Source organism: Gobio gobio (genome assembly GCF_949357685.1).
Source record: "Gobio gobio genome assembly, chromosome: 2".
NCBI lineage: Eukaryota > Metazoa > Chordata > Actinopteri > Cypriniformes > Gobionidae > Gobio > Gobio gobio.
The window spans coordinates 41,261,600-41,277,232 of NC_137098.1; the positions used below are offsets into that span (position 1 = coordinate 41,261,600).

Genomic DNA, 15,633 nt, shown 5'->3' on the forward strand with positions numbered 1-15,633 from the left:
ATTTATGCATTATTACATTTTTATCCAAATCAACTTACATTGCATTTTATCAGTTCATGCATTCCCTGGGAACCTAAACCATGACCTTGGCGTTGACTGCTTATTAAATTTTCATATTTGATATAGGCCTAAATTTTGTGAGATGCGTCTTGGTACCACCACAGGATGGGCACTAGTTTTGGTCATACACCTCACTCTCCTGCTTGCAAATATTTGTGCATATGTTGAAAGATATATCACATTCTTATTGTGACATTGGTTTGTTCTACATTTCCACACATTTTGTGACTTATAATAACAGAAAAGGCCTCTTCTCTGATTCTTTCACAAGGACAGATAGTTTGGACAGATGCCTATATAGGTAGGCTATTTGTCAATGTGAATGAACATAAATGAAAGAGAGATGAGGAGAGAGACATTCTCTTATACAGAGGAACAGACTGGGGCTGCATCTGTTATGAAGGCCTACAAACAATTTAAAGCATGACATACTGATTGGACATTAATATTATTTAAGGTGTCATATTTTTAAGGTTTTCCCACTCTTGTCTAAAGATGGAACTGTCTGTAATTGAATTGCATGAAGCTGCAATTTTTGATCGCTTTGACCTTGAGAACGCCAGAGAGAAAATGGATCTGTGACGCCATCTTGAGGTGATATAAAAGGTAGGCGCCTCATTGCAGTCTTGACATTAGCATACCTGAATAAATTAAATGACAAAGTTGTTTTCATATAATACAACCCTTGCTGTTAAGGCCATCTTATCCAACAGCTGTAGGCTATCTATGGGTCCTTAATATGAAGCGGTTCCGTTGAAAAATACGAGATTTTCTAGACGTTCGGTTGTCGGATGTGCATTCCGCCGGTGGACGGAACACCTTATTAAACTACTCTGGCAATTTTCCACACATTAGCTATTCAGCGCAGCTAGGCTAACTTATTTTGCACATCCAGGGAGTAGCCTAGTGGATTCATATTCCCTCAGCCTATTCTTTTTAGGGAATGACTTATTGCATGAGCTCTAAATTAAAGTGTAGACTGTTTTGACTGTAGACTGTTTTTCATGATTTTGTAATTAAATATAGGCTATGATTTGATTAAATCTGTGATTTAGGCCTATTATAAATAAGACTAATTAATTAAATGTTTTGTATTAGTAGGCCTATTTTTTATTAGGCTATTTAATATTTAAGGCCAAATAACCTAAGTAGTGTTTATGCCGCATATATATAATATATATATATATATATATATATATATATATATATATATATATATATATATATATATATATATATATATATATATATATATATATATGCATATATATATGTATATATATATATATATATATACATACATATATATATATACATATATACATATATATATGTGTATATATATATATATATGTGTATATATATATATATGTATATATATATATATATATATGTATATATATATATATATATATATATATATATATATATATATGTATATATATATATATATATATATATATATATATATATATATATATATATATATATATATATATATGTATATATATATATATATATATATATATGTATATATATATATATATATATATATACGTATATACATATATATATGTGTATATATATATATATGTGTATATATGTATATATATATATATATATATGTATATATATATGTATATATATATATATGTATATATATATATATATATATATATATATATATATATATATATATATATATATATATATATATATATATATATATATATATATATATATATATATATATATATATATATGGCCATTTTTATTATATACACACATTTGTTGTGTTGATCTCATAATTGGCATTGGCACATTTTTTTCCAAAATATTTATTTCCACAACAGAATAAATTAAAAAAACAAAAACAGAATGGGGATAATCTCTTCGGGATTGTGAAGAGAAAACAGAATCTTTAAATAGCCTACCTTACTAGAACACTTTCACTTGGTTAAAAGTGTTGGGGACATGTGCGCAATATTTGATAACAGAGCAGCATGCGGACACGCCTTCTTGTCATCGCAGTGAAGGGGGCGGGGTTTCGCGTCTGCATTCGCTACCAAGATGGCAACGTCCATAGTGCTCAGCCTGGATAACTTACCGTCTGATCCCTTACTGCTGGTGCTGTCATTTCTGGACTTCCGAGATCTGATCAGGTAGACTTTATTATTGAACCATATCGTCAGTCCGTGCCATTGTAAAGATATTTTAGGGCATGTTTGTTCCTTGAATGAGCTTGAAAAATAATATCCGCTGCACAGTTAACGTTAGCTGGCAATGCTAACATGATAGCTTGTGATATTACTCAGGCAAGTTCTTTTGATAGACATATTCGATTTTACCGCAGTGATGTCCGATTTCAAGCATTATAAAAATACACTAATATGTGCGAGCTGTTACACCCGATCATCTCATGCATCTTATGTTTGAAGTGCATGACTTCTTGTAAGTTGACAGTATAGGGCGATAAGTGGAGACAGGCAACACAAAAGCTTTATTTCTGCTGCAAGTTGCAACCGCACGCTGACTGTAGCTGTTCGTGCTTTGTGGATCATAAGTTGAGTTATGCTATGATGAAAAATATCTCGGATCATGTGACGCTGGACAGCTGGAAGTTTGTGACAGTCGGTGTAACTGTGTTTCCCTCACTGTTTATAGAAGCTACTGTAAAGACAGAAGCTATACGTGTGCCTTCTTAATTGAGTAATATAACAAAAAATTATGTTATGTAAAGCGTACATCCTCGGGAAATGGATGTTTAGGGGAAATTTTTCAGGATTTTTTCTATTCCTTACGATAATAATAGTAGAAGACTAAAATACTCAAACACCACTTGTCATCAAGTTTTAAAGGATACATAACATTTACATTTATGCATTTGGTAGATACTTTGATTCAAAGTTACTTACGTTGTACTCAATGTCGCCAATCAGTTTAAAAAGAAAATACAAAATCTAATTGAAAGAAATCAAGTTGACAAAAAGGTTGGATCCAATATTTGGTGACAATATAGCATAATATAGAGATTTAAAGTTTTTTTTTGTCATTTTTGACTGGGAACACAAGTGTGACTGACTGTTGCATTTCAAAACAAACTTCCTGGTTAAACATTAAAGCACACTAGTGTGATAAACAGTGCAATTTTTCCCCCCATATTTTGTTGAATATTGACAGCAAGACACAGCAAACGAGTTAATAGATGAATAGATGAAGCATGGTCTGAATATGTTTAATTGTTTTCAAGATCTCAAGTAGTCGAAAGTGCCTGTTGTACCAAATCTGGTATGTTCTTTTCACAGCTGCAATTTTGTAAGTCGCAGACTCAATGAGCTGACAGGTCATAACCCCCTATGGAAGAGACTTTGTCAGAAGCACTGGCTCCTTACTGAGTAAGCACACTCATAATGCCCTCAGAATAATTTGATTCATTTATGACACATGCTTTTTTTTGGTCTTTTTGTTGCATTTTTAGATTTGTTGTAATCAAAATATGGTGTTATGATTTTTTTTCAGGGCAGACAAAACCCACAGAGGCCTGACCTGGAAGGAGCTGTTTCGGGAGTATTATGCTGATCTGGGCCGTTACATTGATTATTACAGCACTCTCAAGAATGCCTGGGATAGCCTGAAAAACTACCTGAATCAGAAATGTCCACGAATGATAGCTTCACTTAAAGGTCTGTCCACACTGTTACTCATTCAATCATATTTTGAAAAGCTATGGGTGTTAATTTCGTTTTCCTTTCTCTGAGAAGAGGGAGTGAAGGAGGAAGAGCTAGACACCATTGAGGCCCAGATTGGCTGCAAACTCCCTAATGACTACCGTTGCTCCTATAGGATACACAATGGACAAAAACTAGTGGTCCCTGGGTAAGACTTTTGAAAATATCTTTGATCATTTCAAAATCCTATTTAAAATTTCCTCTTTTTTTTGCTTTTTTAATTTACTTTTCAACTCTTAAAGGTATAGTTCACCCAAAATGAAACTTTTGTCATTACTTTTGAAAATTCTTGGCCGAAGCCGAATAATAATAAAACACTTGGCCGAAGGCTGAAGCCGAATACCGAACACGGTTTTTCTATTTTTTTCCATTTATTTTGCCAATTTTTTCACCATTGCATAAATTAGCTTTTTTATTATTTTGTCTTACTTTTAAAGTAAATACATTTTTTTTTTTTTTTTTTTACAAAAATACAATTTAAAAATATTTAACACTGCACATGTTTAGCATTCCAGCAGACATTATAAAACAAAGCACAATGTAACTTACAAAAAAAAAGTAAAATAATTTTTTTTATTTGGCCATCTTATCTTTGGCCTGTTATGCCTACAGGTATCATAATCAAATCATAATCAATTTTTGTTTGTTCATGAGAGGTTTTACAAGCCTGTATAACTCAGCACTGAATAAAAACTCTGGCGGTTTGAGCAGTGAGTGGAGTCTGACTAACTTTAAACACATTGGCCATTGCGTACAACTATCCCACAGCTGCAGAAACAAGTTGTAAATGGATACATTTGACGTAATACAGACACAAATATGAACTGGAGCATTTGCCAATATATTATTACAGTAGCAACTGAGGGTGCTCTTGCTTGCATTTGAGGGTGCTTAGACAATTCAGCAGAACAATGTCTGCAAACGGCCATTTCTGCGTCTTTCTCTGACACTTTAAAGCCTTCTTTAAGCCTTGTTTTTATACCTGGCGCGTCCGCAAGGGTGCAGTCCGCAATGAATGCTTCCACACTTCCGACATGTGCTGCATTGCTGCATTTAGAAGCGTGCGCGCCTCTCTCTCACACGCGCTGGTTGCTATATTTGATTGCGTCATCAAAAACCTCATTGTTCGGTGAAATTTATTTGGTCTTTTCACTTATTCAGCCGAACACCGAAAGTGCAATTTTTGCTATTTTCGGACAAATAATTTCGGTTGCCGAACATTCGGTGCATCCCTACCCTCAAGTTGTTTCAGACATGTATGAGTTTCTTTCTTCTGTTGAACACAAAAGAAGATATTTTGAATAATGTTGGTAACCAGACAGTTGATGGCACCCATTGACTTCCATAGTATTTTTTTTTCCTACTATGGAATTCAATGGGTGCCTGAATTTTTATTTTGGGGTGAACCATACCTTTAAAACATTATTGGATCATTAAAGTATTTATTTAAATGCTCATAAATTATTTGAATAACATTTATTTATGCAAGTAGACAAACTTCTCTTCTTCTACTCCTCCTCTCCACAGGCTGATGGGCAGCATGGCTTTGTCCAATCACTATCGTTCCGAAGACCTGTTGGATATTGAGACAGCAGCAGGGGGATTTCAGCAGAGGAAAGGGATGCGGCAGTGTCTTCCACTCACGTTTTGCTTCCATACCGGCCTTAGCCAGTACATGGCCCTGGAGAGCACAGAGGGACGAACACGCAGTGAGATCTTCTATCAGTGCCCGGTTAGATCACCACCCTCAGACCACAACAATCTACTATGCATAAGCACACACTCATGCAGGGCTAGTGAACAATTCTGAAAAGTGCAATTGTGATGCAAATGTTCTTTTAAGGAGGCAGCTAGAGGTTATATAGTAGCTAAAGGCCATATGGTAAATGGTAAGAGCCTCACGACTGTGTTGACTGATAGGAGCTGAAGCAGCTCACCAACTTCACCATATCAGATACGATTCTGCTGTGCATGGGGAGGTCTCTGCTAGATAAGAGGGATTTTTCTTGCATTTTTGCACTTTGACCAGTTAGGGGTGCTCTTGTCTTCTTGTCTGATACAGCCCTTCTTGCTCATTCTGTTTTACACTTTTCTTCACAGGATCAACTGGCACAAGATCCCTCTGCGATTGACATGTTCATTACAGGTAACAAAGAACTAAAGGCTGCATTAATGCATTCCAGATTTGTGGACCGATTCAGATTATATGAACTCTTCTCTCTCTTCCTTTCTTTTTATCAGGGTCTAACTTTACTGAGTGGTTTACTTCCTATGTTGACAATGTTGTAACAGGAGAATACCCCATCATTCGGGACCAGATCTTCAGGTGGTCCACCTTTTGTTATCTTACACTTTGTAACTTATGTCAGGATCTGAAATCACAAAAGCATATTAAAATGCCACCATTTTACCCCCTTTGTGTTTGTTCAGGTATGTTCATGACAAACGCTGTGTGGCAACCACTGGTGACATCACCGTATCAGTCTCTACCTCCTTCCTGCCAGAGCTCAGTTCAGTCCATCCGCCACACTTTTTCTTCACCTATAGAATCAGGTACTACACAAATGCACACATGTTAATTTGGCTTTGGTAATCTAAATCAGGCTATTTGTGTTTATGATGATAAAAAAAATATATATATATATGCAGACAAATTATTATTTTCAGAGTTTTTTCATAATTTCACCATGAAACTGTGACTCTTTTTCAAAAAAATTGAGTTCAAATGCTCTTAACAAACATATTACCCATAACTTGATCTGTTCTGCCATTTAAAAATAAATGCGATGCTCCTTCTGAAGTCTGTACAGAGACGCAAACGAGCTGTTAAACAAGACACATCAAAGTGAATGTTCATTTGCTCTTCCATTTGTCCTGATGCCAGCAGAATACAGTGCGCCAGAAAATAAACAGTGCATCTGTATACTGTATCCAGTGTACAGTAGACCGCATCAGTGATTATAATGGTTTCTATTTGCTTTTGACATGATTCAACATTCACGTCCGATGTAGAAAGGTGTTAAGCAACTGAATGCCAGTGGACTCCCTATATGATGCAATGTCTTCCTCCAGAGCAGGGATCCTCAAATCTGGCCCATGAGATCCACTTTCCTGCAGAGTTTAGCTCTAAGCCTAATCAAACACACCTGAACATGCTAATCAATGTCTTCAGGATCATTAGAAAATCACAGGTAGGTGAGTTTGATCAGGGTTGCAGCTAAACTCTGCAGCGCATTGGCCCTCCAGGGCAAGATTTGAGGAACCCTGCTCTAGAGACATGTAAATGCAAATGCACAAAAACACATTGCAGAAGTGGCACAGAAGCTGCATCTGGAGTGACATTTAGATCTATTTACACCAGAGCATGTGAGCAAAGTGGAGCCGCTCAATATTCCGCGTGTGCTCCTCTCAGTCGCTCACGGCCCAAGCGAACGCTCCACTCAAGTACTGCTCGTGCTCACCAATCAAACTATGTCTGCTCAAATCCCCCTTTGACATTACATTTCTCTGTACTCTGGGCTTGACATTAACTTTTTTGCTCACCAGCCACTGTGGCTAGTGGCTTTCCAAAGTTACTAGCCACTCAGCATTTACACTGGCCACAATTTTGTAGTTGGGAAATTTGTTGTTGGCTATATGTTTACTATATGGCTGTACACGGCCAAATCAAGTCTACATGAAATGTTTAACATGACAGGTCATCAAATAGGCTTATTTAGCTCTGATAAGGTTGTGTGTAAAGCTCCTTAATCTAGACAGAGAAACACTTACAATTGCTTGTCTGACAATTGTTTTTTTGGGGGGTATAAATATAATTTATTTACAAACAATATTCTCATCAGTGTTCTATCAGCTATGACATATTTAAATCTAGCATATTTTGTGTACGAGCCCATACAGTAGCCTAGTAAAATACATATCAATATTTTCATGTGAGTTGACCGTTTATTTTATTAAATATCAAAAATGTAAAAGGTGTGCATCATACCTGACACCTAGATGAACACATTACAGTTGGTTTTATGGCTGTAAGTCATTCTCTTCAAATGCTATTGAAGTTAGAAACGTGTATACCAATGTCGTATGCAGTGTTGGGGAGTAACTAGTTACATGTAACGCCATTACGTAATTTATTTACAAAAGTTACAGTTCCGTTACAGTTACTTATGAAAATGTTAATGATTACAAAGGGGGTTACATCTGAATATTTTCTGTAAAAAGCTAGGATATGTTACAGTATATGATCACGCTATCATTCATTCAAGGGCTATTAAACCATTCAAGCATAATAAGATGGAAAAATAAATCTTAAATATGTTCTGGCGCGCGTCTGTGAATCTAGTGTGTGACAGACACACACACTCTCCTGCACAGAGACAGCGTGCGGATGCATTGAGTTCTCTTTCGTTCTTGAATGGGCAAAAACACACAAAAGTATGCCAAAATGTCCTCTTTGTCGACCGTCCTCATAAGCACAGTCTTAAATTAGTTAAATGAAGTCTTAAACGACCGTAAAGAGCTGTGAGAAATTATGCGTGTCAGATCCGCATCATGTGCAGCTCTTAAAGGGACAGCAGCCGTTAATGTTATAATCAAAGAACAACTCACTTCTTTTGACTGAACTTTTGTAGCTTTAATTCAGATTAATCTATATTTTATTTATACTTTATGCATTGAATACTGTTAAATAAGTGTTTGATAAATGTATTCAATTTCTGTATATTTCCTACCTGTTAGAAAAAATATTTAAAGGGGTCATGAACTGGCTTTTTCATTTTTTTATACTGTTGTCTGAGGTCAACTTGACGTTCGTGTGGTTTTTACATTCAAAAACATCATAATGAATAAGTATGGTTTTGAGCCTAGCTCCTGGAACGCTTGGTTTTTAAATTATGGGTGTGCCGCATTGAAGACTTGGAAGTAAACGGCCACTGCTATGATTGGATAATAGTTTTGCAATCTGCCAAACTTTGCAGACAAATCAGCATGTTCAAAACTTCCGTGATTGTATTTTTTCTTTCAAATATCAAGTCAAGAGAGTGGAAAACGCACATAAAGAAAGCAATGTGATTTCACTATTTAAGAAAGCGGGTCGGCAGGCCGTGATACATTTTGGTAGCCTGACTTGAAAATACATTAACGTTAGCCCCAGGATGTTGGGCTTTGCGAGCTCTGACCCATACATGTTCGAGTCTGATCCCGAAACGCAGGGCAATGAACCAACAACACCTCATACTAAGTTATGTTTAATTAGACACGTACACATAATCAATAGATATCAAACGATCAGTAACAATGCAATACTGTCACATATAAAAAAACAAGTGTTGCTCACATAAATGTGTTGCATCATTCCTGTCGGATCCAGCACACATCATCGTTTTTTAATCTCATTCTGTCTGCAAATCCAGTCTCTTGTTTACAAACGAATCCACAGTGAAATTAAGGAACAAACGCACAAGTGTCTGACCCAAGTGAGCTGGAACTTCATTAAAAATAAAGATCAACCATGCATTCCTAATATTGGAATCCGAATGAAGTTTATGCTGCGTTTATTGCTTGGAAGTTCGATCCGGTTTAGCTCCACGTAGGCCTATATGTTATTTATCTATGTCAGGCACGAGTCGGTGGGCGGAGCTACAGAATCCGGCTTTCGTCTTGAGGTGGCATTTCACTGCACTCTGACGTCATTCGCAGATCGATTATTTGCTGAGCCAGCTGTCAATAAATGATTTTCTTTGACTAACAAAGACGTTTTCAGCTCTGAAACTTACAGGATATTCTTATATTACCATGACCTTTTATATATGTCAAAAGCTCAAGGGAAAGTTGATTTCTCAATTCATGGCCCCTTTAAATCTTTGTTGTTTCTACATTAATTTGGAGATTAAATGTGAAATTATTACACTATAAATGTATTTTAAAAACGGAATTGTTAGGTGTGATTAATCATTATTAATAATTACAGAAAAATTGTGTGATTAATTAGTTGATTTTTTCAATCAATTGACCGCACTAGTTGAAAATTATTAATTTGTTGCTTTGCCCGTTTTTGATGTGCACGATGCCTCTCGCCATTTCTGATGCTTTTGATTGGCCAATTATATCAATCCACATTTGTGCTGAAAGCTTTAGGCTTCAACCTGTCTGATGCCTGTCTGTCTGATGTCTGGTGCCAGCATGGTATGTGAGAAAAATTAGTTCCAGGGTTGGATATTTAAAAAAAATTTGATCCAGAAATCAGAAAAGGGTGCAAATATAACAGTTCAGTGCAAAATATGTTTGCCAACTATTAAAATGCTATCAACTATTTATTTTTATGATTTTAAATCTGTATTTAACCTCAGAACAATCTCAAAGTAAAAAGAGGTGCCAAAGTCCGATTTTGTGGTGGCTGTGCTTTAAAATTAAATTATTATAATAATCCTGATTTTGAAAGACTGACAACAGGTCAGTATTGAGTAGGCTACTACTGTAAGGTTAACTCTTCCTGGTTTAAATGTTTGAAAATGATTAAAATTTGAAAACATTCATTAGAAATAAAAAAAAGGAATCAAAAAGTAATCAAATGTAATCAGTTACATTACTTTTATAAAGTAATTGAAATAGTTACACTACTATTACATTTTAAACAGGGTAACTTGTAATCTATTACATTTCCAAAGTAACCTTCCAAATACTGGTCATATGTAACTTTAGAGATTCGTGAATATCACAATATCGTCAAGCCAACTTTATGCCAGTCCCTTCAGATGCACTATGGTTATGCTGTGATCTTTGTTTGAAACTATTTTCGCTGCTGAAATAGAACATAAACAGTCAATCACTGTATGATGTATGAATCTATTGCGTACATCGCGCGTACACGCTCTGAACAAAACTCCGGTGTTTCAGCGATGACTAATCTGAACGCCTCGGATTATTAGACATTTCATTCATAAGCTCAACAGAATCACATGTGATTGGATATAATGCGCAACGCGATTATAACAGATGCCTTTTGAGAAAACAACAATAAAATTCAACCCACCACAGTGGCTAGTGGGAGTGACTGTAATACACGCCACAGCTGAAATTCACCCGCAAGATGGTGGGTTTTGGGGTGTTAATGTCAAGCCCTGTCTGTACTATATGCCTTTCTTTAATGAATCTCAATTACTGTAGGCCTATAGATAACATGATATTTGTGGCTTTAAAGCATGTTGTATAAAGTATAAATAAATAAATGTGACGTGACTTGACTGGATAGTGCCGAATGGAAAAGCTGGTGCAAATATATTTACACTGCTATGATCAGATGCTTTCTTTACGGCTTTTTTCTCACCGCTGTTATTTTTGTTATATGCTTATTTTGTTATTGAGAGGAAAGCGAGCAGCACATATTTACATATTCATCTAAACTGCGCTTTCATCAGCGTTGACTTCTTCATTCTTAACTTTTGATGTTTACTGTGCATTTATGTATAAGGTTCGCAACTTCATTAAAACAATATTTGAACTCCATAACCTTAGACCTATTGCTTATTTATTTCACATATTCTCGAACCAGCGCATCACAAAGAGCATTCTGGATTGAGCGAGCGGAGTGGAATCTTTATTAAATTTAGGAAATATTACCGCTCCGCTCACATGCTCGGATTTACACATTGTACTGTATTAATGCAGCTCAGTGGTAGCTTGAATGCATTTACACTGCATTTAAAATTGAAAAAAGAAATCAAGGTGATTCGTTTTTTTAATTGAATATGTAATCATGAAATTATTTGAAAAAATTTAATTAAACCGGCAGTACTATTAAACTTAAACCAGTCATTCATTAAACTGATTTGTTCATTCAGTAATAAACTCATGAAACAAATTCGTTTAAAATGCTAAATTAATTCAATAATGAAGCAATATTTTGCTCTTAGACAAAATTTAAATTCATTTGAAAATTTCTGTTGACAAAATAAAACAAAAACAGGCTAAATTGACCACATTTATGGTATGTCTAAAATGTAACGCGCAATGTTAACTTATTGTTTATTTAACTTTGTTTGTAATATGACATTTGTAATCATGATGATATTCGGGAATAAATATAAAAGTATAAATATAAGTACATTTGGTGTACATATAAGACAAAAACTCATGTTATTGCCTGTATATCTTGCATTTAGGCGCCATTCTACTCGCATTAAACATTAAGTAGTAAAAGAGTTCACTCTTAAGGCATGTTTTTGCTAAGCAAGTGACATAATAGCAACTTAAACATTGTTAAAACTATAATTAGACGATACATATTGCACATCCCTACTGCCACGCCTCCTCTATTTCTACTCCCAGTGCTGCTGTCTAACCAAAAAGTAGAGATGTCAGTGTGGAATTTGTAAATAAAGATAAAAAATGATCAAGCTGCTTTCTGCTGTAACTTGCTGTAATGCAATGCAGCTGTACTAAGACTTGACATAGAATGATACAATGAGCTGAACCTATGACCTCTGAGCTGTGCCATGCAACAGGATTGAGATGGCAAAGTCGGCCCTGCCAGAGAATGCATGCCAGCTAGACAGTCGGTACTGGAAGATCACGAATGCAAACGGAAATGTGGAGGAGGTCCGAGGCCCTGGCGTCGTGGGTAAGAGCCCATCCCTGTAACTAGTAAACTAGAACAGTTCGCACTAGTAGCAGATATGTTGAATTATCACAATGAGATATTCTGGCAGTCTCTTTCTGACCATATAATTCATAGTGTGACAGTTGCTCTACTTTTTAAAGAATGTCCTGCTTTTGTTTTTTTGCGTGTGATGTACATGCAGGCGAGTTTCCAGTGATGACACCCGGCAAAGTTCACGAGTACGCCAGCTGTACCACGTTTTCCACCACTTCTGAATACATGGAAGGCCACTACACATTCCACCGGCTGAAGAACAAAGAGGAAGTGTTTGATGTATCAATCCCACGATTCCACATGGTGTGTCCACCATTCCGTGAGTCAATGGTGCGGTCGGTAAGACGCTATTTATGTCTTTCGGTTATATCCAACAAAAATGAATATCCAAGGTGCTAATGTGTGTGCATTTGTCATTTTAAATCCTTCATTCTGTGTTTTTCTCTCTCATTTAGAGCTCAGTCAGTGAGGTTTCTGCTCCCTATGATGATGACAATTCGTCGGACACAGATGACTATGAGGAGGGAGAAATGCGTGGCATGAACATGGCTGACCCAGGAGGACGCTGCCCTCGGCATGTCTGATGCACTTTTTCATGCCCCCCGGCCAACACCCTCCCACAGACACTGATGCACAGACACTCTCGCACAAACAGAAGAGCAGGAGGACAAACAGAGCTTTTAGGCATCCATTGTTTATTGTAGAGCGCCTTTGTGCCTGTCACCTCTTTTTCCAGTTTGTAAGGGCATGTGTCTGGTTGTGGCGTGGTTGTGTCTGTGCGCGCCTGTGGACGTGTGAGATCATTGTATGTGTGTTTGAGTCTGCAAGTGTGTTTTGTGTTTGAGTGAGTGTGAGGGGTTTTATTGAATGTGTGTGAGATTCTGTGAGTGGCTCTTTTTGCCTAGGATTCACAGTGACCTGCCACTTACATTAAGGGATAGTTCAGCACGAAATTGAATTTTACTCACCCTTATGTCGTTCCAAACCTGTGTCTTTCTGTCTCCTGTCAAACACAAAAGAATATATATATATTTTTTTTTTTGTCCATGCAATGAAAGTCAATGGGGTCCAGTGTTGTTTTGGACCCCACTGACTTTCATTGTATGGACAAAAACAGTTCTTCAAAATATTTTATGTTCCACAAAAGTAAGTCATACAGGTTTGGAACGACATGAGGGTGAGTAAATGATGACAGAATTTTCATTTTTAAACTATCCCTTTAAGTATATTCACAGAAAGGCAAAAATGAATCAGTCCCATTCATTTTTTTCACAAGGCCTCAGGTATTGTGTAGCGTGTATGTGCTTGTGTATAAATGTTTGAGCTTGTGTCGTCTGTACAGAGGGTTTCGTGGGGCAGGCTGAGGTCCAGACCTTGTAAAGTGAAACTGATTTATTTAAAGATGAGTAAAAAGCACATAGACCCAAACCAGCCAGTTCACGCAAACGTCAGCTAACCTCCGCAAGCAATCTTTACTTGCTCTAGTGCTCTGCGTTGGTTAGCTGTTCTGAGGTGCTGATGTCCTGTTCTCAGAAACGTATGGATGCATGTAAACAGAAGTTCAGTTAAAGCACATTGGTGTAAAGGAGAATCTTTTTAGCTCATCTTAAGGGCTGGAGGTTACATAGACTGCTGTGAATTGCGAGATAAGAGAATTTTATGATACGTTTATGGCATTATTATGATCTTTTCACTTTTTTTTCTTCAAACTTCTGTGCAAGAGGTAAAAGGATCAGAAAAATGTCTTTGTTGTAATTTACAGCTCAGTTTTTCAGATTTCTCAGCTTTTTCCCTTCCTTCTCCGTTCCTGATATTGGCAATGTAAGCTAATCTTGCCTAAAGATATGTATGATTTTGATTGTCATGTTTATGACTGCAATTTTACGTTATCATCTTTGTAAAATAATGCTGTGCAGTGGAATTTTTCAACAGTTTGCCATTATGTTCCCTGGTTAGTCCTATCGAACCTCTCAGATTAGTAAATAACTCTTGTTTTTTATTTTGTATGAGGTTTTTTTTTTATTTGGTGTAAATAAAAAGGTAATGGTGTATCAATACCGTGTTTCACTATCACATTATTTGTTTACATTCCCCTTGTGATCAGGCTACTTTCTACTATCTAAATACAAAGACGCCGTTGATCAGAATATTTTTCTCCAGCCAGCCACAGTACTATTGTCTCATGCTCTGGGATACCTCTGTTTGAAAACGTTTTATTGTTCTCACAACACAAGCGTAGAGTCATTTTTTTCTGACCCAAACCCTAACCCACCCTGTTAGTGCCAGTTGTCATGGCAACATGTGAAGAGGCATTGTTGTAGTCAGACTGATGTTTCTTTGTTAAACCACTTTGGGGGGTTTTTTTGGCCCACTTTTCACCTCTCTTTACTCATTCTGAATTATTCTGAAAGGAAGAAATTGCGACATTTCTGTAACTTATCTTAAGTACTTTCACAAACATTAATTTTCCTTAATTCCCTCAAGTGACCATACTAGGACCAATACATCAAACAACTTAGGTACCCCCTGCAGCAGCGCTGTGCTCGGTCTTCCGGTTTGTATTTCCACAGCATGAAGGTTAGAACTTATGGTTTTAGCAATTAACCACTCGTTTTAAAATCTTCACGGTCTACTGATGTTTGTTATGACATCCGCTCCAACCTTTACAATAACTTTAACTTTCGTTAACTCTACAAGAAGCAAATCCACTTTGCCAACTAATTAGGCCTACTCTTCGACAGCGATGCCATAGAAATATACAGAGCTATCGCAAAAACAAAAACAAGTTTAAACACAATATTCTAAAGATGACTGTGCGCTTGTTTCTCTGGCACATAAGGTCTATAGGTTATTCGTTCCAGATCACTTAAAATCACTTTTTTTGCACACCATAGTATATTTAATGGCCCCTTTTATTTGCCTTGATCTGCTGAGTAATTTTGATCATGTCTGTTCATGCAATGAAAGTCAATCGGGTCCAGTATTGTTTTGTAAAATTACAAAATACATTTTATCTTCCACACACAGGTTTGGAATGACATGACAGGGTGAATAGATTATGACAATTTTCATTTGTGAACGATACTTTTAAGACCTTATAAGTTATAACTGAAATGAAATGCAGTATTTCCTTGTTGACAGCCTCAAATTTTTAATCTGTTCTTGTGCAACAGCAGAATGAATCCTTGTGTGACC

General features: G+C 36.3%; 1 protein-coding gene across 3 annotated transcripts; it reads left to right on the forward strand.

The window, feature by feature from the left end:
* The first annotated feature begins 2,087 nt into the window (after positions 1-2,087).
* On the forward strand, positions 2,088-14,495 carry fbxo3 (F-box protein 3). 3 transcript variants are annotated; one of them, XM_079844266.1, is made up of 11 exons: positions 2,088-2,222; positions 3,366-3,455; positions 3,580-3,743; positions 3,822-3,936; positions 5,316-5,520; positions 5,889-5,934; positions 6,030-6,114; positions 6,219-6,341; positions 12,290-12,405; positions 12,587-12,768; positions 12,894-14,495. In XM_079844266.1, exons 1-11 carry the CDS (start codon positions 2,131-2,133, stop codon positions 13,020-13,022), a joined length of 1,347 nt encoding a protein of 448 aa, XP_079700392.1. In that variant the 5' UTR covers positions 2,088-2,130; the 3' UTR covers positions 13,023-14,495. The 3 variants fall into 3 exon arrangements, with proteins under 3 accessions (XP_079700392.1, XP_079700391.1, XP_079700393.1); XM_079844265.1 differs by having other exon boundaries at positions 2,099-2,222; positions 12,587-12,777; XM_079844267.1 differs by having other exon boundaries at positions 2,099-2,222; positions 12,587-12,757.
* Positions 14,496-15,633: the final 1,138 nt, after the last annotated feature.

What these genes read in the sequence shown, in the direction of transcription:
- fbxo3 (XM_079844265.1), top strand. Translation starts at nt 2,131, where the DNA reads ATGGCAACGTCCATAGTGCTCAGCCTGGATAACTTACCGTCTGATCCC. An exon ending in AATGATAGCTTCACTTAAAG is followed by an intron (nt 3,744 to 3,821) that starts GTCTGTCCACAC and finishes TTCTCTGAGAAG; the next exon opens with AGGGAGTGAAGGAGGAAGAG. An exon ending in ATTCGGGACCAGATCTTCAG is followed by an intron (nt 6,115 to 6,218) that starts GTGGTCCACCTT and finishes GTGTTTGTTCAG; the next exon opens with GTATGTTCATGACAAACGCT.